We start from the raw sequence: 23,642 nt of genomic DNA, 5'->3' as shown, positions 1-23,642 counted from the left end.
TTGTGAGCATCTCGATCACTTGTGCGTTCGATTCATCAAGCTCTCCTTAAGGGGCTGTAACACCTTGACGATTTAGCCAGCGTATGCCGACGTATGAACAATTTGTCTAAAACACTGGCACACGTCGAATTTGTTATGTGTAAGTTTTGTATACGTTAAGAGCACGCTGGCATACGTAGTAGTACGCCAAGCTCGTCGACAAATTTTAACATGCTTGAAATTTTTCGACGTTTGCCAGCGTGTGACACACGTTCCGCATAGCTGGCCATAAGTTGCAGGCACCTTACGCGGTCGTTGACACACGTCGACACACGTTACTCATAAGTCGAAACGCGTCGAGGTAATGTTTAGCGTTGGTGTTCCAGACTCCATGGTTTTTTTTTTCTTTCTTTTCTTCTGCATGACGGTGATGTTGACACTTCGATTTCTCGTGTGGTTGCAATATAATGAATAGGCTGCCGCTCAACGATTTAAATCATAACAGCACGAGAAATCGAAGTGTCAACATCACCGTCATGCGGAAGAAAAAAGAAAAAAAACCATGGAGTCTGAAACACTGACGGGTTCCTTCTGTGTGAACCCCATTTTTATAGACCAATTCCCCTAAACGCTGCCAATACGCCATTACACAGTAGCTGTAAGTTCTGTGGTCGTCCGGAAGACGTCAAATAGCCAATATGCGTTGAGATACGATAAACATAGGTTCAAAGCACTTTACTCATAGGTTAGAAATAAGTTTCGGGTAGCTAAACCTGACCTTGACGTGTTTCGACTTATGAGTAACTTACAAGTAACGTGTGTCAACGATCGCGTAACGTGCCGACAACTTATGGCCAGCATATGCGAAACGTGTGCGTCATACGCTGGCATACTTCGAAAAATTTTCAACATGCTGAAAATTTGTCGACGTACTCAGCGTACTACGATGTATTCCAGCGTGCTTCAGCGTGCTCTTCACGCATACAAAACTTACCCATAACGTATTCGACGTGTGCCAGCGTATTCGGCAAATTTTTCATACGCTGGCTAAAACGTCAAGGTGTGACAGCGGCTTGACACTTCGATGTCCAGTGCGGTTATGATTTGAATCATTGAGCCGCAGCCTTTTAATAGGCTACGCCACGTGATCATCGGCGATACGCTGCCACACGCTATGCATAAGTTAGACTATCGTTGGGCATAGGTTGTGAACGCCGACAACATGCTCAGCATTCGTTGATATAAGTTATCTGTATGTTATCGAAACGTTCTGTGTACGTTACTAATACGTTATGCATACGTCCAACTCGTTATGAATACGTCCAAAACTGGAAAAAACTGGAGGAGGAGCACTCGGTAGAGTGCAAAACCTCCGCCGCCAATACTGCTGGGTCACTTAAGGTCAAAACGGGTGTGCCAGGCTTGTGGTTCTGGACGGAACCCATGTGGCGAATCGTTGGGGCACTGGAACTCCGATCCGTCCACGTGCCAACAAAACCGCCTTCTCTGTGCAGCCACCGACAAGCGAAAATCAACAACCACGGCTCCTTTCGTCCACTCCACTCCTGTCCACAGAACTCTTGTCCACCCAACTCTTCCCGCTAACGCTGACAACGACACACTACCTTTCGTCCACACCACACCCGTTTTTCCACCCCTCTTCTGGCACTTCCCGGGGATATATTGTGGGCCGGGGGTCGGTGGCGAGGACAACCGCGAGATGGAGCAGTTGGGCCGTCTCACACCGGAATTGAAGGTCGTCACCTTCAGATATCTCCGAAGGTCATGGGTCCCTGAGAGCAGTGGTTCTCAACCTTTTGGAGCCGCGACCCCCCAAAAAAATTTAAGTTGGGGTTCATGACCCCCCCTCCCGACTCACACTTGAAACACACTGCAGTGATGTCACGGAGTGCATAAAAAAAATCCACAGTGCCTGGAGCACATTGGTCAACGCCGAGGTACTGCCAGCTGTTAAAACTAAACAGAACGAAACTAAACTGGCATCACAAATTAATTATTTACACTCTGATGTATAACAGTAAAAAAAAAAGCCAGCCACATTCATATAAAAGGCTTCTGCAATTGCAAAGAGAGGTATGTAGCCGATTTATGCACGGGACACAGACTGGAAGATTGAGCGACCCTCTGCTGCAGACAGAGGTTACTATCACACATGACAGCTACCAGACGGACACAAACCTTGCATGACTGACCAAAAATATACAAAACAACAAAACAAAAACGACCACTTCCAAAACTTTACCTTTCAGTCCCCTTTTTGTCCCCTGCATGGCACCAGCTCCATCTGTACACACAGAGATGCAATTTTCCGAACTTAGCCCCTCCTCGCGCATTTTATTGTCCAGTTTGTTAAAAATGTCACGACCAGTGCAAGTTCCTTCAAGTGTTGAGCAAAACAACATATCCTCGTACATTTTCCCCTCGTATCTGTATCTTGTAAAAACAAGTAACTGCATCACTGGAAACATCCATTGTTTTGTCAATTTGGAGGGAAAAATCTTCCACTTTTCTTCACTCGGTCAATGAGCTGCTCTTTCATGTCGTTGGCCATTTCACCAATTTCCTCGCCATTGTGTCATTTGACAGTGGAATAGTCTCAAGTGTGCTAGCTATGTTTTCACCATACATAGCTCTGCTCATTGCAATCGCTGCTGGGCGGATCAGGCTCTCTGCAATAGTATGGGGCTTTTTGGATTGGGCAACCAGGTATGCCACTTCATATGAAGCCAACAGGGCTTTGACAGGGATTGTGGAGTGCTCACGTGCAGTCGTCTTTTGGCTCTGTCGTTCTCCCTCCTTACGACGAAAAAAATCAAATGGTTTGTCAATGTAGGATGGGTGTATGGTTTGTAAATGTCTCTTCAATTTCACTGGTTTCAAGCTTTCGTGAGCAAAGCACTTTTGAACACAGAACACACTGTGGATATTCCACTTCATTTTTGGCTGGGCATGTGAATCCGTACTGCAGAAAGTCAGTCTGATATTTCCAACGCTTGTTGGAGGCCAAATCTGCCGCCGGCGCCTTACGTTTTTCAGTTGAACTTGTAACAGTTGGCCCACCTTCACATGTTATCTTGGTCCGCATCTTGAGCTGGCAGACGTTTTATGACATGCCACCAATCCATATTCAACCACCTTGCATTTGTTAGCTTGCGCTAACATTGACTTTCAGCACCCGCCACTGTGTCTGTCTCTCTCTGTCTCTCTCTGTCTCTCTCTCTCTCTGTCTCTCTCTGTCTCTCTCTCTCTGTCTCTCTCTCTGTCTCTCTCTCTGTCTCTCTCTCTGTCTCTCTCTCTGTCTCTCTCTCTGTCTCTCTCTCTGTCTCTCTCTCTGTCTCTCTCTCTGTCTCTCTCTCTGTCTCTCTCTCTGTCTCTCTCTCTGTCTCTCTCTCTGTCTCTCTCTCTGTCTCTCTCTCTGTCTCTCTCTCTGTCTCTCTCTCTGTCTCTCTCTCTGTCTCTCTCTCTGTCTCTCTCTCTGTCTCTCTCTCTGTCTCTCTCTCTGTCTCTCTCTCTGTCTCTCTCTCTCTCTCTCTCTCTCTCTCTCTCTCTCTCTCTCTCTCTCTCTCTCTCTCTCTCTCTCTCACTCTCTCTCTCTCTCTCTCTCTCTCTCTCTCTCACTCTCTCTCTCTCTCTCTCTCTCTCTCTCTCTCTCTCTCTCTCTCTGCTGCTCAAATCTGTTTCATCATTACTACATTATAACATTGGTATCGGAGATTTAATTGAAAAATCTTCTTCTTCTTTCGGCTGCTCCCGTTAGGGGTCGCCACAGCGGATCATCCATATGATCTGCATCGTGATTTGGCACATGTTTTACACCGGATGCCCTTCCTGACGCAACCCTGGTCGCCTCTTACGACACGATCTGGTACACCTATTTTAACCAGGGTATACACCGGCCCAGTACACTGGTACTCATTTCGCCGACCTCGGAAGGATGACAGGCTGAGTCGACCCCCTGGTGTTATACGACTTGGTATATATATATATATATATATATATATATATATATATATATATATATATATATATATATTTTTTTTTTTTTCAGTGGCCCAACAGGGCTTGAACTCAGGACTTTTTGGGTCCCAAGCCGCTGCCCTAACCACTGCGCCAACACCAGGCTTGAAAATCATTTTCAAAATTTTTCATTTTTGAATTGAAAAATCATTTTCAAAAAATATTTTGAATTTCTTTATTATATATTTGTTTGTTTATTTGTTTTGACAACCTTCCTGTGACCCCCAGGTTGAGAACCATTGCCTTAGAGGATCGTGGACGCCAATACTTCAACCGTGTGGTGTAGGGTTGTCTCGATCTCCAATATACCTAAATAACCACGCAGTCTCGCTTCCGGGGAAACCACACCCTTGGCCGGCTTTGTCCGAACCGAGTCGTTGTTACCGACTCGGATCCGGCGTAATCGAGCGGTAATTACCAAAGGGAATTTTGGGAATTTGGCAATTACAAAATTTCCGAATAACAATTTACGGCACAAACAACCTTACCACTTCTATTCTCAACCCCAAACCATACTGGGCCAATGGAAGAAATGACAGGCAATGGACTGGAACATTTAATAGTTATTTATTTACAATAATATGACAGTGTAGACTTATTCCGAATATACAAGCAATGTACAATGAGCAATCAACACTTATACAATTTCGACTTGTAGTGTTGCAGGCCGGGCGTCAACGACGAGCACGACCACTCGGTGGAACAGTGGAGTTGGCTCCGCCGATCACCCGGAATTTAGATAGTACTTTTTCGAAAAAGTACGGGTCCCTTATCGGACTGTGAAATGTCGAGAAATCCACCACGTGGTACAGGGTTATTTGCCAATCTTCAAAATACGAAGAGACCATGTAGCGAACTCACGAGGAATCGCACTCTCGACGGAACTCGTACGAGTCGAGCCATTCGCGTGCCCGACCCGTGTGCAACTCGAGCGAATGATTGCTGAAATCCCGTCGGTCCAAATGTCCCCTTACAACAGCCTTGCTAATTTTCCAATATGCACCATGCCAAGCCAATGGAGGAAAGGACACAAACAAGCAGATACATTTCACAAATGGGGATTTATTTACAACAGGGAAATGAAGGGAGCACGCAAGAGCAGAGTTATCCGTGTATAAGCAATGCAGGTATGTACAGCAAGGGCACTCATACAATGGTTACTGAATGGACTGGCGCCACAAACACACACACACACCCAAAAGAATTGGACCAAAGTGGTCTTTTTTAAGGCCTCCAGCTAGGATGGAGAGTCGGGCTGAAGACCAGAGTCTATCTCAGACCTGTCCACCTCATGTGGTCTTCGAGTTGATTCAGTCCGGGTGCCGCAAGAGGCGATCCAAATCCAGACACCGATGATCAGCCTCCCGAGCCCTGGCAGATCCTTTCGTGCTTCAGAACACGCGCTGGTGAAGACGAGGCGTCGATCCTTCACAATCCGCTGAGTCGATTCAACCGAAGAACCCCCAACCACCTTCCGTGCTCTCCGAACAACCACCAACCACCAACTAAGAACCAAGAATAGCTAAGAACCAGGAAGAGCTGAGAACCAAGAACCAGGAAGAGCCCACTTCTGTCTCTCCGTTCCCTTCTTGTACCTCTCGGGCGCGACTCACTTCCTGCGTGACTTGTTCGCCGTCCGTGGGGGCTGTCGCATCCCATTTCTTGGAGTGCCCAAGCGAGCCGATTCATGTCCATATTAGGGAATGGAATTCAGTTCGCTCATCATTGGGTGGGGGCTGTCGCATCCCATTTATTGGAGTCCCAAGCGAGCCGATTCATGTCCTTATGAGGGAATGGATTTCAGTTCGCTCATCGTTGGGTGGGGGTTGTTGTTGGTGGTGTTATCTTTGGTGGTGTAAAATAAGAGAAAACCCCAACTATCAAAATAACTTCACAGCGCATTTACATTAATCACCCTTTAAGGCGTTGTCACACCTTGACGATTTAGCCAGCAATGGCAACGTATAAAAATGTATGTAAAACGTTGGCATCCGCTGAAATTTTGATGTTTTTTTTTAATGTTTTGGTCGTATTCATAACGTGTTGGTTCGATGCACAACATATTTGGAACGGGCACAGAAAGTTTTGTTGTCTTTTTGATAACTTATTCCAACGCATGCTTAGCTTGTCGGCGTTCACACCTATGCCCAACGACAGTTCAACTTAGGCATAGCACGCTGCACGTATCGCCGACGAACTCGTGGCGTAGCCTGTAAAAAAAACCTGCCGAACGCCGATTTAAATCATTACCACATGAAAATTGAAAGTGTCAACCACGCAGTCACACCTTGACGATTTTGCCAGCGTATGCCGACCGATGAAAAATGTGTCTAAAACGCTGACACGTCGAATACGGTATGGGTAAGTTGTGTATACGTTAAGAGCACGCTGAAAAACTATGAAGAATGCTGTCATATTTCGTCGTACGTCTCGTACGTCGTGAAATTTCAAGCATGCTGAAAATTTTACGACGTACTCGCCGTAAAGCTCACACCTTCCGCTACGCTGGGAATAAGTTGAAGGCACGATATGCGATCGTTGACCCACGTCGACACAGGTTCCTTGTCAGTTACTCATACGTCAAAACACGTCGAGGTAATGTTTCGCATTCCCGAAACTTATTTTCTCCGTCAAGGCACATTTTCTTTTTTCTCCTTGGCTCCGTAAAGGCACGTGACGAAATATCTGAAGTTGTTGTTGTTGTGTGTTTTTTTTAATTTTTAATTTTTTTTTAAAGTCTATCACGAATTTTAAAATATAGTCAGACATTTGCTTTTAAGTTTTGACATCGACGTGACAATTTCCTCAAGCAGAAAATATTCACAGAGGAGGAACTATGAATAAGACATGAGCAAACTGAAGAGGCAATCGGACGTGATGTAACGGCACGTGATGAAATATCGGAAGTTATTGTTTTTTTTGTTTTTTTTAACGCTGCCAATACGCCATTATACGGTTGCTGTAAATTATAAACACGTTCAGTAAGTTCTGTGGTCATCCGAAAGACGTCAGTCAATATGCGTTGGAGGTACGTTTCACATAGGTTCAAAGCACGTTGCTCATCGGTTAGAAATAAGTTTTGGGTACGCGAAGCATTACCTCAACGTCTTTTGACTTATGAGTAACTTACAAGTAGCGTGCCTCGACGTGTGTCAACGATCGCATAACGTACCTACAACTTACGGCCAGCGTAGCGGAATGTGTGAGTAATAAGCTGACATACGTCGTAAAATTTCAAGCATGCTAAAATTTGAGGACAACCACAAAGTACAACGATGAAAGCCAGCGTACTACGACGTATGGCAGTGTTTTTCAGCGTGCTCTGAACGTATACAAAACTTACCCATAATGTATTCGACGTGTGCCAGTGTTTCAGACAAATTTTTCAAAAGTCGGCATACGCTGGCTAAATCGTCAAGCAGTGACAGCACCTTCAGGCACGGGACGGGACCCTAACTGGCAACACGTACTTCACGATATAACTAAACTCTGAGTACCTGCATGTTGAGTGCTGTAAATTTCCAAATCTGCAACAATAGGATGGCACCACCACAGAAACACACACACCAAAAGAAAATGGACCCGGATTATCGTTATTTCGACCCTTGCAGCCAAGGGGAGAGACAGGCGAGAGGTCAGAGTTTGGTCGGTACCTGGCCACCTCGTGTGGTTTGGCCCGCGACTGCAGGTGTGAAACTCGGGGTCGTCGGCGAGCCCAGACACGATATAGCGGGGCCCAGGCAGGATCCAGGGTCGCTCCTCACAGAGGGCCAGCGGAGTTTCACGGCTCGGACTCTGGGATATTGCTCAATAAAATGAGAGATGGAAGTTGACGACTGTGGAATAGTCAGAGGACCAGCTTGAGACACGGCAACGACAACCACCAACTACGCACACGAACAGCAATGGCGACCCCTTTCTTCTCCGACAATTCCCACCCAACTCCAGCGAGCACTAAGGGGAATCCGGCGATTCTTATACCTCCCCCCGGGTAGAGTGGGGTGATCGGTCCTCTGAGGTAATCTTTGCCCTGATTGGACAGGGTTTTGTGGGGTGATGTGCTGGCCATCCGTGATTGGACAGGAGGGAACCCCCTCCTTTTCTGGGCGGAGTCGGTGTTCTGAGGTGAGGAAACCTCCGCTGACATCCGTGGTCGAACGCACGTGGGCAATGGCGTCGATGGTGTGAAGAAGTGAAGGATTCATTTGTTGGCGTTGGATATTGCAAAAATCTAACGGGAAAGAAACTTCGCAGCAGACATATGTAATTCCCTTCAGAAATAGGGGACGGGACCCTAACTATAAACACATACTTATCGAAATAACTGAACTGTGGGGACTCTGGCTGTTGTGTGCAGATGGTTTCCAAATCCGTAGCAATATCTCCTCCCACATGGGGTGGGGCCTTGGCAAGAATCATCTCGCTGTCCATCCCACATTGGCCGACGGCCGCACCCTTCTGAGGCGGAGCAGTTGTCCCTGCTCTGTCGCCCCAAATATTCCTCGTGGTCATGTGGCCTCGCTCGCGCAGAGAGTATAAGGATCCGCCCTGAGAAAATCGTCGCACCAGAGGAGTTCGTCTGTGGGGATGGAGCGTGATAGGCTGGTTGGGTCTCACAGATGGGATGGTAGATGTATGGGATGTAGATGGCTGATGTAATAACCTCACGAAAGACGTCACAACACACGTTTTTGAGTCTTCCACGAGACAAAAAGGAAAGGACCTATCTCTCACGTACTTACCAGCATAACCAACTTTGGGACCTGAATGTTGAGTGTGCATGGTTTCCAGATTCGTAACAGTATACATAGTTGCGGACTGTGGTCCGGTGGTGAGAACGACCATTAGGTGGTGGGAGTTACGTTGTCTCCCACCAGTCTCCCAGAATTGTCGGCCGTCGCTCACGGACAACTCCATGACGCGCTGGTGAAGCAGCGCGCTGGGTCGCCGTCGTTGCCGCGGCGTATCGCTTAACCGACCGTGGACGCCAATACCTCCACCGCGTGGCATTGGGTCCGCTTGTCTAGACCCAAGTTACCTCATTAATCACGCGGTTTCAACTCCCGGGGAACCATGCCCTCAGTACGCCTTGCCCGAACCGAGTCACCTTCCCAACTACCCACTACCAACTACCTTCCCGGTTCGGATGCAGTCGAGCAGACCTGCCAAGGACGTACCGGCTTCAATGAACAGATTATCGGGAATAAAAAACCAGGCTAGCTCAGATTTGAACAATGCTGGACCAATGACAGAAAAGACAAAAACGAACTGGGAACATTTCTACAATAATTTATTTCCACTAAGCGAGTAAAGTTATGTGGGACAGGAATAGGTTTATTGGGTGTGTTATTCGAGGGAAGATGAGAGAAAGATGGAGTGCGACAATTTTACAGCAACTTACAAAAGAGGACACAGAGCAGACTTGTCACGAGAATACAGGCAAGATTTACGTTGATCAAAGCACTTGTACAGTTTCTACTTGATGGACAGGCACCACACACTAACACATACACTCAGACAAAATAAACCCAGATGAATGGCAAAGGTCTTTTCTTTCAAGCTCAGAAGGGAGTGAGCTGAGGTCGCAGTTATTTTGGTACCTGAGTTTCTGGGAAAGGGACGCTCTGTGGTGCGGCACCTGACAATGGTCGCGCAGCTTAGCCCACAGCCGCACTTGTGGAGCTCGTGTGCGTGCGGAGGAGCCCGGGTGGAGAGCGTGGAGTCCATGGTATGATGGGGCAGCAGACAGGACGCAATGAGACCCGGTCAAGGTTGGGTGCACTCGGACCAGCACAACAGACGGGCCGCCGAGGAGCGACGTGGGCAGGTCCTCCATGATCATGACCTTCCTTCTTCAACCAACAACCAAGGGATCATCTCAACCAACGACCATCCTTCTTTCTTTGCAACCAGCCAACAAACCCACCGAACTCTCTCACAGCACTCGACTCTGAGGATGGTGTCATAATTTATAGATCCCCAAGGTCGGGGAGGGGCCTTGGCGAAGCTGACGTCACCGTCCGCCCTGATGGTACAGGGCCTCCCTGGGGTCTACACTTCCTGGGCGGGATCTCGGCCAGGCCGGGAAAGCCCGCCCACATCACGCGTGTTTGAGGAAGGTGAACAGTGGTGCAGCCAAGATTGAATTGGAACGTTTGGGGAAACCAAAAAGGAACTGCGGCCGTGAAGATTCTGCCTCGGAAAAACGAGTCGCCGATTCGGTGAGCAGGTGAACAAGCACTTGTTCAACCCATGCGAGAGTCGCAAGCGAGAGGAAGGTACTGCACGAAGATTTTGCCTCAGAAAGCGAGAGGAAGGCACTGTGGTTCAAATAATTTATAAACCCAACTAAAAGCCATTGCAACACACCCCACTGTTTTCCCACTAAACAAAAGGTAGCGATCGATCTGCACATCTACTTTATGAAATAACTGGCTTGGGACACCTGTATGTTGTATGCATACGGTTCCGAGAACCGCAACAACATGTATACAGTATATATATATTGAAAATGTTTGTAGATATATATTATGCTTTATGAAACATTTCACTGATGTCGGTGCAGTCACCCAAAAACCTGAGTAGCTTTCGCTGAAAAACAAGGTTGCATTTCTATCGAGGTTTCAGGGATATGTTCATAAACATTTATCTTTATGAACAGATTATGGGACATGGAACATGCACATGGAAAAAATGGGACATGGAAAAAAATATTTGGCTCAGTAATTTCGAAAACATGTTACGATGGCAAACAACTCGGAACTTTGGAGTATTTCACAACCACCTTGAGCTGTGACGGAGCACGAACAAAAGCTTTGGCAGTGAAGTGAGTGAACGACTCCCCCATGAGAACGCAGCGTGGCACCACTATCGATTGAAAGGCGCTCGACAAGTGGCTTAAGCACTCCTGCAAGAACTCCAATTAAACGTTTGATATGGAATGGTTGGCCAGGCTGTCACTGCAAATCATAAAGGATCCCTTTAACTTTGAAGCTTCTCTTCACCGTGCATGCAGGAGTTGATGAAATAAACTGAATTTGTTCAAATAATGACTTTATCCACAAAAGAGTTGTCGCTCAATGCAGAACAACCTTGCCTTCATCGCAAATTTCAATCGCCTGTGACATAAACTTTGCAGATCATCCGCCATCTTGCCTGCTCGTCTGTGCACGCATCACATTGGTTCGGGGTCCGTGCAAACGTAATAACTTTTTTTAAAACGTCCATTTTTTTTTTACCAGATTTGCTTTGATACCCTGTAAAACACCTCACAAAACCTCCGAAGATAGACACAGATTTGGCAGACGTGATGGAAAGGCAGTTCCTCTGAGGGACACGGTGCGAGGTCTCACAGTGAATGCATTAAATCGTTTTGCTTAATGAATCTCGTTAATTTTAGCACGTTCCGAAAAAAAATTTGTTCACTCTATGGAATTCTCCAAAGAGCAGAAAAAGACAAGTTTAATGCTTTGAACATTTCACATTTTCTTGTGTATCGATGGAGAAGGAGGGAACATTGCCTTGCTTGCTTAATGTAAATGGGTATGTCGGATTAGTTTTAACACTCGTTTATTGAAATTATAAGATTTTGACACTTATTTAGTGATACCTGATCAGTGATACCTAAGTCATGTCAGTGATTCGTGATTACTTAGTGATTCCTGAAAAGTGATTTGTTAGGGTTAGGGTTAGGGTGATATCGTGATATCGGTGCTTAGTGACACCGAAGAACATGATACCTGATCCTCAAAACCAAAATTATATTTTGATGATATACTTTAATTCCTTTGTGAGAGTAGATCGTGGAAAATCGTATCGGATATAATGCATGAAGTCGCTCCAAGCTACTTATTTGAAAATGATTGCACTTCCTAAAGCGATGTGCACGAGTCAGAGCAATGATGAACAGGCATTCTTTCGATAACATGTGATTTAGGAAAGTGGGGGGTGGGGGGGAAATAGAAAACTTTATCGTTAATAAATCGTTGCGGCCTGTTCCAAGTCAATTCATGGTTGTGCTGCAAATGCAGGCCAAAAAACACGGCGGCTTCAGACTCCAGCGAGGTTACGCAGGAAACACCTGAAGACCCCAGAGAGCGAGGTGACCAAGCGTGACCTGATGAAGGATATAATTAAATCTGGCAGTTAATCTTTTTCACAAGGGGTGTTGTTATTTCATGCAAACACCCAATTTTCAATCTTGTACTTCCTTGGTGTTTTCTGTATAAGGATGCAAAGTTGAATGATTTTCGAGTTGAGGATGCATACACAGACACAGACACATACACATGCACATACACACACTGACATTTATTAGTACTGATATAAAAAGGTCGAAGTGGTCAAGCGCCGAAGTTGCCTCATCTATATGAAATGTGTAAAGGGTCTAAACTCTAAAGCATCTTCAGGGATATTTAGGTCCTTGGGGTATTTTGGGTCTTTCTGGTCTTTTGGAGTCTTGAAGGTCCGAGGGGTTTCAAATGGTCTGCATTGGTCAAAGGGGTCTCAGCAGTCCAAAGTGTCGAAAGGTTCATTCCAATAGTACCGAACTAATTGACGTAAGTGCAGTCTGAAACCAACATTCAAACAGGACGTTCTCTGTTCTGTTCTTCCATATTGCAGCTAAGCTGCCAGGTCACCATCATTTCTTGGAGCACGTTTGTGCCGCTGATGCTGTGCCCCTCCACCAGTCCATCTAAGCATCCATCAGGACAATACTCTGCTTCGCATTGGTGCTGCCGAAGCAGTCTCTTGGGCTATTGGTCACACTCCTGGATGGTTCACCACTGTGACACAGGATACCAGTTTTCCAGTACTCATTTTGCTGACCTCGGAAGGATGACATGCTGAGTCGATCCCACCTGGTTACTTCGTTTGCCAACGGGACTCGTACTCAGAACCCTCGGATCCCAACACAGCTACCTTAACCACGAAGTCAACACCAGGCTTGCAGGAGGTGAATAATTGACATATAGTCTTCACGGACTTACTGACTGACAGACAGCTTCATGGATGGAACGTGTTTTCGTTTTCAGTTTACGTTCCGGGGAGCTGATGAGATGGCGTGTCGTCTGTCTGTCCATCCATAAATACTTGCTGCTACTTCTCTGAAAAATACACATACAATTTCGATGAAACTTTACCACAACTTCCATCACCTTGATTGTGCCAAAGTTTGTTCATGTCATTGAAAAATTCGGCCCCGAAGGACGTCTATGGGGGTTACCCCTAAAATACTGTTTGCTTTCTTCACATAAACTACACATACAATTCTGATGAAATTTGACCACAACCTTCATCACCTGTGATGCACCAAAGTTTTTTTTCATGCTATTTAAAAAAGTCGGGGTTGAAGGGGATTAATGGCAGATGGGGAGGGGAGTTGTTCTCCAAAATAGAAATTTGCCATCACATTCGTAGATTTGGCTGATTCTGTTCCATGTTGACTTCCTGCTCAGTATAATTATTCCACCAATGACTGCCCAGGGATTTTGCCTCCATTCATATACAGTCAACCCCCGCTTTATCGCGGTTCACCTATCGCTCCCCCGGTTCATCGCGGGTTTTCCCTTGGAACGTAACTAATTTTTTCTGCGGAATTCCCCCCGGTACATCGCGGTCATAATATATAAATTAGAACGCGTGGCGCTCAAAAAAAATGCCATCATGCCAAAAAATACCAACGCTCTGAACAATACTTGTGTCTTCATTAAAAGCAAACAACAAAAAAAAAATTTTGTATGTTTGTCGACACAACGCACGCGACAAAGACATGGAGCGCTATTCATTTCTCCTTGGCGCTGATTGGCTGCTGCCCACGAGGCGCACTCTCGGTAGAAGCAAGCAGCAGCCGCCAGCATCCTTCAGTTCATCGCGTGTTGCTGTCTTGAGTGTTTCGCTTGTGAACGACACAAATATTTTCTACGTTTTTTTTCTCCAAGCCCTTCGATGCCGCCCAAACGCCCTGCACCTTCTCAGGCTTTTGGCAAGGAACCGAAGCGCCAGAAGGTTTCCAGCTCCAGGAGAAGGTTGAGGTGCTCGATATTCTTCGGGAAGGAAAAAGGTTTGCCGTGGTTGGACGCCATTACGGTTTGAATGAATCGACCAGATGTTACATCAAGGACGAAGCCAACATCAGGAGTCCCGTTGCAGTCAACTTCTGCCAAAGCGCAAAAAGGGTGGTAACTGCACACAACAGGAACATCGTCAAGATGGAATCGGCACTGGCCCTTTGGATCACCGATTGCAGGGAGAAAAACATCCCATTGGACACCAACACCATCACGGAGAAGGCCAGAAAACTTTATCGGTAATTCGCTGGAGTAGCAGGTACCGAAGGAGACGATGATGAGGATGACCCCGACGTCCCCCAACCAGGACCATCGACAGCAGCAGATCCCATTGAATTTAAAGCCAGCAAGGTCTGGTTTGACCGATTTCAAAAAAGATTCAAACTGAAGAGCGTATCGCTGCATGGAGAAGCCGCATCTGCAGCCAAAGAAGCCGCCAAAAAGTACCCGGAGACATTCAAGGCGATCATCGAGGAGAAGGGGTACAAGCCAAACAAGTTTTCAACATGGACGAGACTGGCTTGTTCTGGAAAAAAATGCCATCCAGAACGTTTATCATGATGGAGGTAGCCCAAGCCCCTGGATTCAAAGCTCAGAAGGACCGATTTAACCCTGATAATGTGTGGCAATGCTGCTGGGTTCATGTTGAAGACAGGACTAATTTACAAGTCTGCGAACCTGAGGGCCATGAAAAACAAAAATAAACACCTGCTGCCAGTCCACTGGATGCACAATCCCAAGGCCTGGATTATGAAAATCCTTACGTCCGATTGGTTCCACCAGTGCTTCATCCCACAAGCCAAAATGTACCTCGGCGACTTCGGAATGGAGTTTAAGGTGCTGCTGCTGATGGACAACGCTGGAGGCCACCCACTGGATTTATCCTACGAGGGAGTGCAGATCGAGTTCCTCCCGGCAAACACAACATCCCTCATCCAACCTATGGATCAAGGCGTCGTCCACGCCTTCAAGGCGCTTTAAATTCGCAACGCCCTGCAGCACCTCGTGGAGGCCATGGATTCCGACAATTTTTCTCTGAGGGCGTATTGGCGTGATTTCACGATCGCAACGTGTCTCCAAATAATTCAGAAGGCTCTACAAGAAATGAAAAAAGAAACCTTAAACGCCTGTCGGAAGAAGCTGCGGCCAGAATCCGTCCATGAATACAAGGCCTTTTTTCAAGATAAAATTCACCATTCGGCAATCGATAAGGCGGTCAAGCTGGCAAAGATTCTAGGAGGAGAAGGGTTCAACCACATGACGCACGACCAAGTGAATGACCTCATCGAAACCAACTCTGACCCATTAACGGACGAGGATTTGGCTAAGCTTACGAAGTCTGCATGCGAGGAGGAGGAGGAACAATCTGATCCATCACACGAGGAGGACGACGACGAAGGCCTATCGCTTGAATGCTTCGCAACAATGGCCAAAACGGCCAAAGAATTGCAGGGGATGGCTGAAGCATGCGATCCCTCTATGGTTCGGGCGTTGCAATTCAAGAACGCTATTGATGCCGCATTGGAAACCTATAAAACTCTCCTCACCACCATGAAGAAACAACGCCAGCAACTGCCCATCACAATGTTTTTGCAATGTTACTGAGTTTACAGTAAGCATTTTTATGCTTCAAATGTTTTCTTTATGTGTTTCATTGACATTAAAATGTGTTTAAAAATGTGTTTTCTGGAGGCGTCCATTCATCGCGGATTTTCACTGACTGCGGGAGGGTTTGGAACGTAACCCCCGCGAGAAGCGGGGGATTACTCTATATTGTTACGGTTCTCGGAACAACATGCATACAACAGAGAGGTGTCCCAAGCCAATTATGCCATTAATATACGTGTCGATGTTCCGTTAAACAAAAGGAAGGGGACTAACAGGGAGTGCGCTCCGATGGTCTAATAGGTAGGGTTATTAAATCATTTTCCCCTCCATTTCATTTCTTTTCTTTTCTGAGGCAAAAAAAAAATCAGCCTGGTGTTGGCGTAGTGGTTGGCGTTGCGGCTTGGGATCCGAGGGTCCTGAGTTCAAGCCCCATTGGCCGCTGAATAAATACACCAGGAGGTTTACTCAACCTGTCATCTTTCCGAGGTCGGCAAAATGAGCACCAGTGTACTGGTAAGGGGGACAATGCATCAGTGGCAAAAGCCACGTCCCAACCAATGATGCAACCAGCAGACGCAGGCTGCACTCGACAGAGAGAGGGAGAGGCAAAATTTGTGACGTGCGCTGGGTGCTGGACTGTCGCTTTGAGCTTCCACGACAACCCACAGTATCCTCCCCTCCGATATTTCCTGGGATAAATCAGTCACGAACGCTTTCGCTGTAAGGTAGGTGGGCTGCACCAACATCGACCCCAAACCCGACATGGGCTGCGTGTAACGTACGCTTTTGCATAAAGGTTGGCGGGCTGCACCAAATTCCACCCGAAACCTGGCCCAAGTTGGCGGACCACATGATGGGTCCGGACCAATCAAGGCTCCCGATTCGGGCGATGACGTCGAATTCGGCATGATCCCCTCCCCTGAGCTTTGGGCTCCATAAAAGTCGGAGAAGCTCCTCCGTCTTGTGTGCGATTCGGAGTGGTGTTTTCACGTAGTGTGTTCCTGCTTCTTGACTCTGTCCATGTCTCGCCTTGACGATCCGCATCCTGCTTCTCATCTCCGCCCACACGATGTTGACCTCACCTCCTGCTTCGAGCCTCCGCCTACTGCTCCAGCTTTGCATTCTGGACTCCGCCCTTCTCCACTCAAGGTCCTCCTTCAGAACACAGGCTTTACACGTGCGGCTTGGGCCAGAGACAACGCGACGACTGTCGGGTACCGCACCACAGAGCATCCCCTCCCCTGAACCGCCCAGGTACCGAGAGCATTACTTCATCCCCCTCCCTGGTTGCCAATGTCCCTTCCCATTGGGGTTTCTTTTTCTGTGTGTGTCTGAGTGTGCTGGCGCCTGTCTGTTAAGTAAGTCTGCAGAAGTGAATTATTGTTGTAATTGTTATTAATCTCCGGTCAAGTCTGCTCTGTCTACTTTCATAAGTTTCTTGTATTATTGTCGCACCGCACCTCTCTCCTCTTTCCCTTCATTACATACCCAATAAATCTTTGTCGTACTACATACTTTTCCTCGCTTGCTTGTTAATAAATAATTATCATCGGAATGTTCCCAGTTTGCCTTTGTCTTTTCTCTCATTGGTCCAGCATGGTTCGAATCTAAGTTTTTAGCGGGGTCTTTATTCCCAATGATCCATCCATTCTTTCCAGCTGGTACGTCATTGGCAGTGTCGCTCGGCTGCATCCGATCTGGAGAAGTGATCCGATCCAGTTCGGACAAGGCGGACCGAGTGCGTCGTTCTCTGGTAATTATTCCATGTGGCTAATTAGGTAACCCGATTCCGTGTACGGGAGGACCTGAGGTCACACAGTTGAGTTATTGGCGTCTGTCAGGCGACCCGCGGCAACATGGAATTATCCATGAGCGACGGCCTACAATTCCGGGGAGTCTGGTAGAAATCGACGTTGCTTCTCCCACCTCGTGGTTTTCTCACCCGACCCCGCTGGCCTGCAATGATGTATATTTATACACACACACACACACACACACACACACACACACACACACACACACACACACACACACACACACACACACACACACACACACACACACACACACACACACACACACACACACACACACACACACACACACACACACACACACACACCTGTACACATACATATTCATATATAGATGTTGTCAACATGGGACAGAATATGTGGAGATTTGTAACGTCCAACATTGAATCTGTGTTTCCTTCCCTGTGCTTTTGCCTATTTAATGGAAGGCTTTTAAATGCTTACAATTTCACTCTGTCGGAGTTTTGAAGCATCTGATGATGTCCACATTTGAATGGGCAGCCATTTTTTTCCCGTAACATCTCCACACATGGAGTTCTGTCACAATGTTGCGGTTTTGCAAAACCACATGCCTCTTAGACAATGGCACCCAACATACAGTGATCCCCAGGCAGTTATTTCGTCAGTCTTTGTGCAGTCAGATCTTCCCCTCATGTCCAGTGGGTTACGGGACGAAGTGCGTTTCATGGGTCTTTCAGCTAAGTTGAATTGTATCTCTTTCTTCCATTAAATCCTGATTTCCATTTCAACCATTTCCTTTTATCCATGGTACAAATCAAATCAAGCAAGCAAGCAAACACACACGATATGAATAACAAGCATCCGCGTAGCCTCCCATGAGCAAATAACAAGAAGAAGAAAGACTCTGCCTGGCGCACGCATGGCATGCCCTCTCCTTCAAATCTGCGTGCCAATTGACAACGGCATCTCACATTGCTCACCCCACGCTCACCCAAAATCTCACCACCTCAACCACCAACATCTCCCGCACTTTGGAAAAATTATCCTGCGCCTCGTCGTACCTCTGTATCGATACAATTCACCACCAAACAGAGGGGTGCTGCACGGCTCAGGTTACCCAAGGACGATTGCACGGTGTGGGTGGAACTGCTGTGCGCCTTCAGGGAAACGCAATTTGGGTCACGGCATGTCGCTTCGGGTTGTCACCCCACCCTTCACCTCGGGCTATTTAAAGGTGGATCACGAAGCTATCCGCCCTCTTTTTTCACCTGCCTACTTCGCCCTCTTTTTTTCGCCTGCCTGCCTCGTCCTCATTTTTTACCTTTCTTCTTCATTGCTCCTCGTCTGCTCGTCGCTGGATCAACACTTGTGGTTGGTGTGCGATTGACGTTCTTTTCCACGAGCCCTGGCAAAGTGATAAAGCAGGATATAACGCACCGACTCTTGAGGTGGAAACGCTCAAGCGGAGCGTCCCACGGAGGTACATGCTACACTCACAGACCTATGCAACTCGAGGCAAGGGATATTTTGCTTCATGCATCTTCTCTCCCATCTCTGTTTCCACCCCTCTATCTCATCCCCTTTGGACGCACCAAAGAGCATCCCACTGATTCGCAATCACAGTTTCCTCTGGAACGACACCGCACCCCCCATATTGCACCACACTACACCCTCCACTCCCACAACTTTGACACCATTATTCCTCCCTCCTCCCACCCCCAAAGCGTACTGGGTTGCGTTGGTCGGCCGACCATGCCAGAAATTGCGAGGCTGTTCGTCCTCATCGACTCTCCTTTCTGTCTATCTAGCTAAAAAGGGTCTTTCAGGGATTCTTGGGCCGTGGTGATTCAATGCCACACACCTGGACTGTGTCCCACATCAGTCTCTTCAGCCTTACTTGTATCTGACATATTTGGCAATTGGTGAAATTCTCGGTCAATTCGGACTTCCACTACAAATAGTATCACAGCAGATGCGCATAATTTGGTTGGGAAGACCTCAAAACGCTCCACCGTTACTGTCATGTTGAGAAGTCTCGCCAGATTCCAACGGGGACGAGGGCACAACCACAACAACAGAAACACATTCATTTTACATAACATAAGGCTTGTGTCCCTTGCAGGTCATCGGTGGAATGGACAACTTCTTGGAATGGCTTCAAACACAAGGCCTGAGAACAGAAACAGCCCAAGCAGTGATCAATGTGCTTGGAATTGAGACTCAGAAGGTTCTTCGAGCTTGTACAGACTCCGATTCATTGCGAACAGAGCTCCTCTCTCTCGCCAAAGAGAAATTTAAATTTGCAATGTATGCTGACTTCTGCAAATTTGTGAAATCTTTTTCGAAGCCGCAGGTTGTGCGGCTCGCGGGCTCTCCTCTGTTGGGAAGTGTGTTCGTTAACTTGGAGAATGTTGTTCGAGAACTTTCCAGTTTCTGTCAAAACTTCATTGGATTCCAAAATGTGCAGCTGGAAAACATTCCTGGCCTCATTGGAATTGCTTTCAGTGATGTCTGCAACCTCCACCATCAGGATGATGGATCAACACCCAAGTCTGGTATGTCACTATTTTATACTCCCTGCATGTCAATAAATACCTTGATCTTCCATCAACCTTTTTACTTTTTGTAACTTGTAAAATCTCCTTTGGAACAATTTAGTATTGTTGAACATGAATGTGGACTTGAATGTTGCTGCTGCTGAGGCAGTCTCCATGGCCAATGTGCATAATCCTGGATGGGTCACCACTCCGACACAGGATACCAGCAAGCTGGCACTCATTTTACCAACCTCGGAAAGAAGATGGGCAGAGTCAACCCCACCTGGCATTCATTGAACAGCTGAGTAGGATTTTAACTCGGGATCCTCGGATCCCATGCCGACCACCCCAATCATTAAGCCAACACCAGGCATATCAATTGACATGAAAATTCACAATTGTCGAGTGGTGATGGGAATATACGTTTTAAATTTCAACCTGATCGGACACATGGTTTGGCTGCCAGAATTTTATTATTATTTATATTTGAATCTGGGTTGTTTATTTTTCTATTATTTTTTTTTTAACATGGCTCACTTAAGCTCACCAGCTCATGCTGGTGCATCGAAAAGATAGCGAACTTAACTGTCTCGAGGAAGTAAAAGTCTTAACAAGGTTGACAAGACCCCAAAACATGATAAAACTCATAAAATGTGGATTTTATTTATTTATTTTTTAACAACTCGGTCTTTGTTCCAAAAAAAAGAATCCATTTGAATCTGAAAATTTTTATTTAAATCTAAATCAAGGTCTGACTTTTATTTTATTTAATTTTATTTGAAAATCATTACAATGGCAACACTCGCATGAGAGCAAACACACAGAAGGTGTAACAAGGAGAGCAGGAGGGATGGGAGAGGGAAGCAGAAAACAGTGGGGAATAGACACATGAGGAAATCTGTGGAAGGGAGTGGGATGAGGTGGGGAACATGGGGTAAACAAGATGGAAGGAGAGCAGTGAATATGAAGGATGTGGATTAATGGGGGAAGAAAAGATCATGGTTATTGATGAGGGAAGATGAGAGATGATCATGAATAGCTGTTTTGAAGACCTGGAGGGAAAAGTGGGATTGAAGTGTGTGTGGGAGTTTGTTGCAAAGGTGGGAAAAAAAGAGGAATGAAAGAATGAAGGTGAGCAGTGATTTGTGATTTTGGAAGTTCTACCAGAAAGAGGTTACTGGTGGACCTTGAACGCCCTGCGGAGTTGTAAACTAAACTTCCACAACTGCAGTTTGAACATCTACCCTCTCAGTGGTTGAGTTAAATGTTGTTTTGTGTGCAGGTGAAGGTGATCTGGAAGAGGGAACAACTTACCAAATGGACATTCCTCAAAACCTTTTGGACCCATCTGTTCCGATGAAAGAGTCAAACGATGCATCAACGCAAGAATCCAGCAGTTCTTCTCTTCTTGTTCCAGGTTTGTGTAACATAACAGAAAGTGCTGTGTGATGTTGAGATATGTCTTTTGTTTCATGTTCTGTGTCAGGCACATCTTGAATCATGGCAGGAAAGTTGTTCACAGTTTGTGGGGAAAAGAATTCCATTTTGGCTCCAGCTGGAACATTTGCTCCTCAATGTTATAAAGTTTTGTTTGCATTGCAGTCCAGATTCCTCATACATCCTCTTCTTCCTTCTTTCATCCTATTACCCCAAATTATCTTTCCTCCCCCCCCATTCCCTCAACCCTTCTCCCTATTTTCCCATTCCCTTAAATATATATTTCATCCCCACTTTTTGTGAAAAGGAAAAAAGTTCAGATATCCCTTCTTTTAAATTTTTTTTTTAATACAACATGCAGTCATGATTCCTTGCTGAAGGACAACAAGAAACATGAGGACAAAATTGCTTGATCTCGTTGAAGGGAATTGTGTTTTTCGAGCTCCAGTTCAGCGCACTTTAACATTTACACATTTATATTGTTTTTTGCACTTTCCCAGTTTAATTCCATGATGATGTGCTGTACCCACGACCTGTGTCCCAGATACTTCAGCACAGTTGGCCAAGTTTTAAGGGCCAGCGACCTTACTTTGGTCTTTTCTAAAACTATCATCAAAGCCAGCCAAAAATGGCGGGATGGAATTATTTTATTTTAAACTAGCGAGGTATCCGTGCTATGCTTGGGAGGGTTGGACCTTGAACTTGGTTTGCACGTGAGGGACAACCGGTTCATGAACTACTTGGATTCAAAAAAAGACTACAAATGCCGAATCCAGGAATGTCACGGGTGGAATTCCTCACATTTTTCTCATTCTGCTTGAAACTCAAGCTCTCTATATTTTCATTCAAACAGCAACATAATACGACTCCATTAATTTAACAAAATACTGTGTTACGAAGGCTAACGCCATTCTGACGTTGTATCCGGATTGAGAGAATCTTTGTACAGATCAAAACTCAAAATCGTCATTGCATTGAGGTATTTATAAAAGCTCCCACCCACGTGAGAACACCGGCTGGGACCCCATAATGTTCCACAGAAGGTTTGGTGGGGCTATCCCTAAAACTGAGGGAGTCGTTCAGGGACAGACAGACAGACAGACACTCCTGCTTTGTAACATGGATAATCAGAAAATTTAAGAAATGATGTTTTGAATAAAGAAGCATTATTTTAAGATGCCACATGTACAAATGTGAATCCCTTTGCTTTATCTTCTGGGACGTTTCATTTAGACAGTACAGCCTCGTGAGTGTCCCAAAATCTGAAGCCTCGGCATAGTGCCAGATGTGGTTCTATCTTCTTCATTTATGAGACATCATACGGACTCAAATTAGCTCGTTTTGTGAGACTGTTGCTGAAAAACCTTCTTCAGCATTGAGAGGTGGAGCAAAAACGAGACACAATATGACACCTTATCAAGTTGTGGATTGATTCGGAAGAAACTTGTTCGACAAGTTGGGTGTGTGACTGTGGCATTTTGGTGAAGATACAAATTTGCATTCAGACGAGAATTTTTTTTCAGCAATTTGATTAAATTATTCTGGAACAGCCAAAGAGCAGTGTGACCACTCCGCATTTTCAGAGATGCCAATGTGAGCCAATGGAAAAGCCAAGAATTCAGAAGGTTCGGAAATGCGATGATAATAGTAAACCTAGATGCCAAGCTGAACAACGAATAGCCAACATCTTGTGAAAAAAGCCAAGGAGTGGTCCCTGCCAAAGAGTTGTACTGTTCCGATTTACTCTTGCAGATGAGGAAAACTCAAAATTGTCAAGACAAGACAAGACAAGACAACATAAAAAACATCTTTCGCAACGCACAGGTCATCGGCAAAAGGTGAAGAGGAACAATTTTAGAATTACTTGAAAAAGACAACCCAGATTAGGAGGGATGAAGAAGAGCCAATGAGGGTTCAATGAAAAAGTGTGCACAAGATGCCTGAGCGGACAGCCCTGATGGATGCATCTCTGAAAGGGGAAGGGATGACACAGGCTATTATTTACTTTTCACAGGCACGATGCATTTATTTGTTAATTTTTTTATACTTTTTTGCAAGAAAAATTAAATTTTCTGGAAATCCTGCTTGGTATGAGTTCCATATGAGAAGGATTGATACACACTGTGAAATGATTTTTTCCTGATTTCGGAATGGCAACCCAAAACGAGGAGATGCAGTTTGACCAATGGTAATTCAGT

At 46.0% G+C, this 23,642-nt stretch overlaps 1 protein-coding gene across 2 annotated transcripts in view; it reads left to right on the top strand.

Annotated features, from left to right (window-relative positions):
- LOC147029139 (uncharacterized) overlaps positions 1-23,642 on the top strand; it is a 48,309-nt gene that overhangs the window by 2,025 nt on the left and 22,642 nt on the right. For both annotated transcript variants that reach the window (XM_085876265.1, XM_085876264.1), the window contains exons 2-3: positions 19,593-20,025; positions 21,290-21,424. In XM_085876265.1, coding sequence (XP_085732391.1) covers positions 19,605-20,025; positions 21,290-21,424 — 556 coding nt within the window. In that variant the 5' untranslated portion in view covers positions 19,593-19,604. The remainder of the gene's footprint in view (positions 1-19,592; positions 20,026-21,289; positions 21,425-23,642) is intronic.

This window comes from Eptatretus burgeri, chromosome 4 (assembly GCF_056783735.1).
Source record: "Eptatretus burgeri isolate ZD-2024b chromosome 4, Ebu_testis_v1, whole genome shotgun sequence".
Lineage (NCBI taxonomy): Eukaryota > Metazoa > Chordata > Myxini > Myxiniformes > Myxinidae > Eptatretus > Eptatretus burgeri.
Note: the sequence above shows the minus strand (reverse complement) of the source record. Positions and strands in the feature narration are given on the sequence as shown.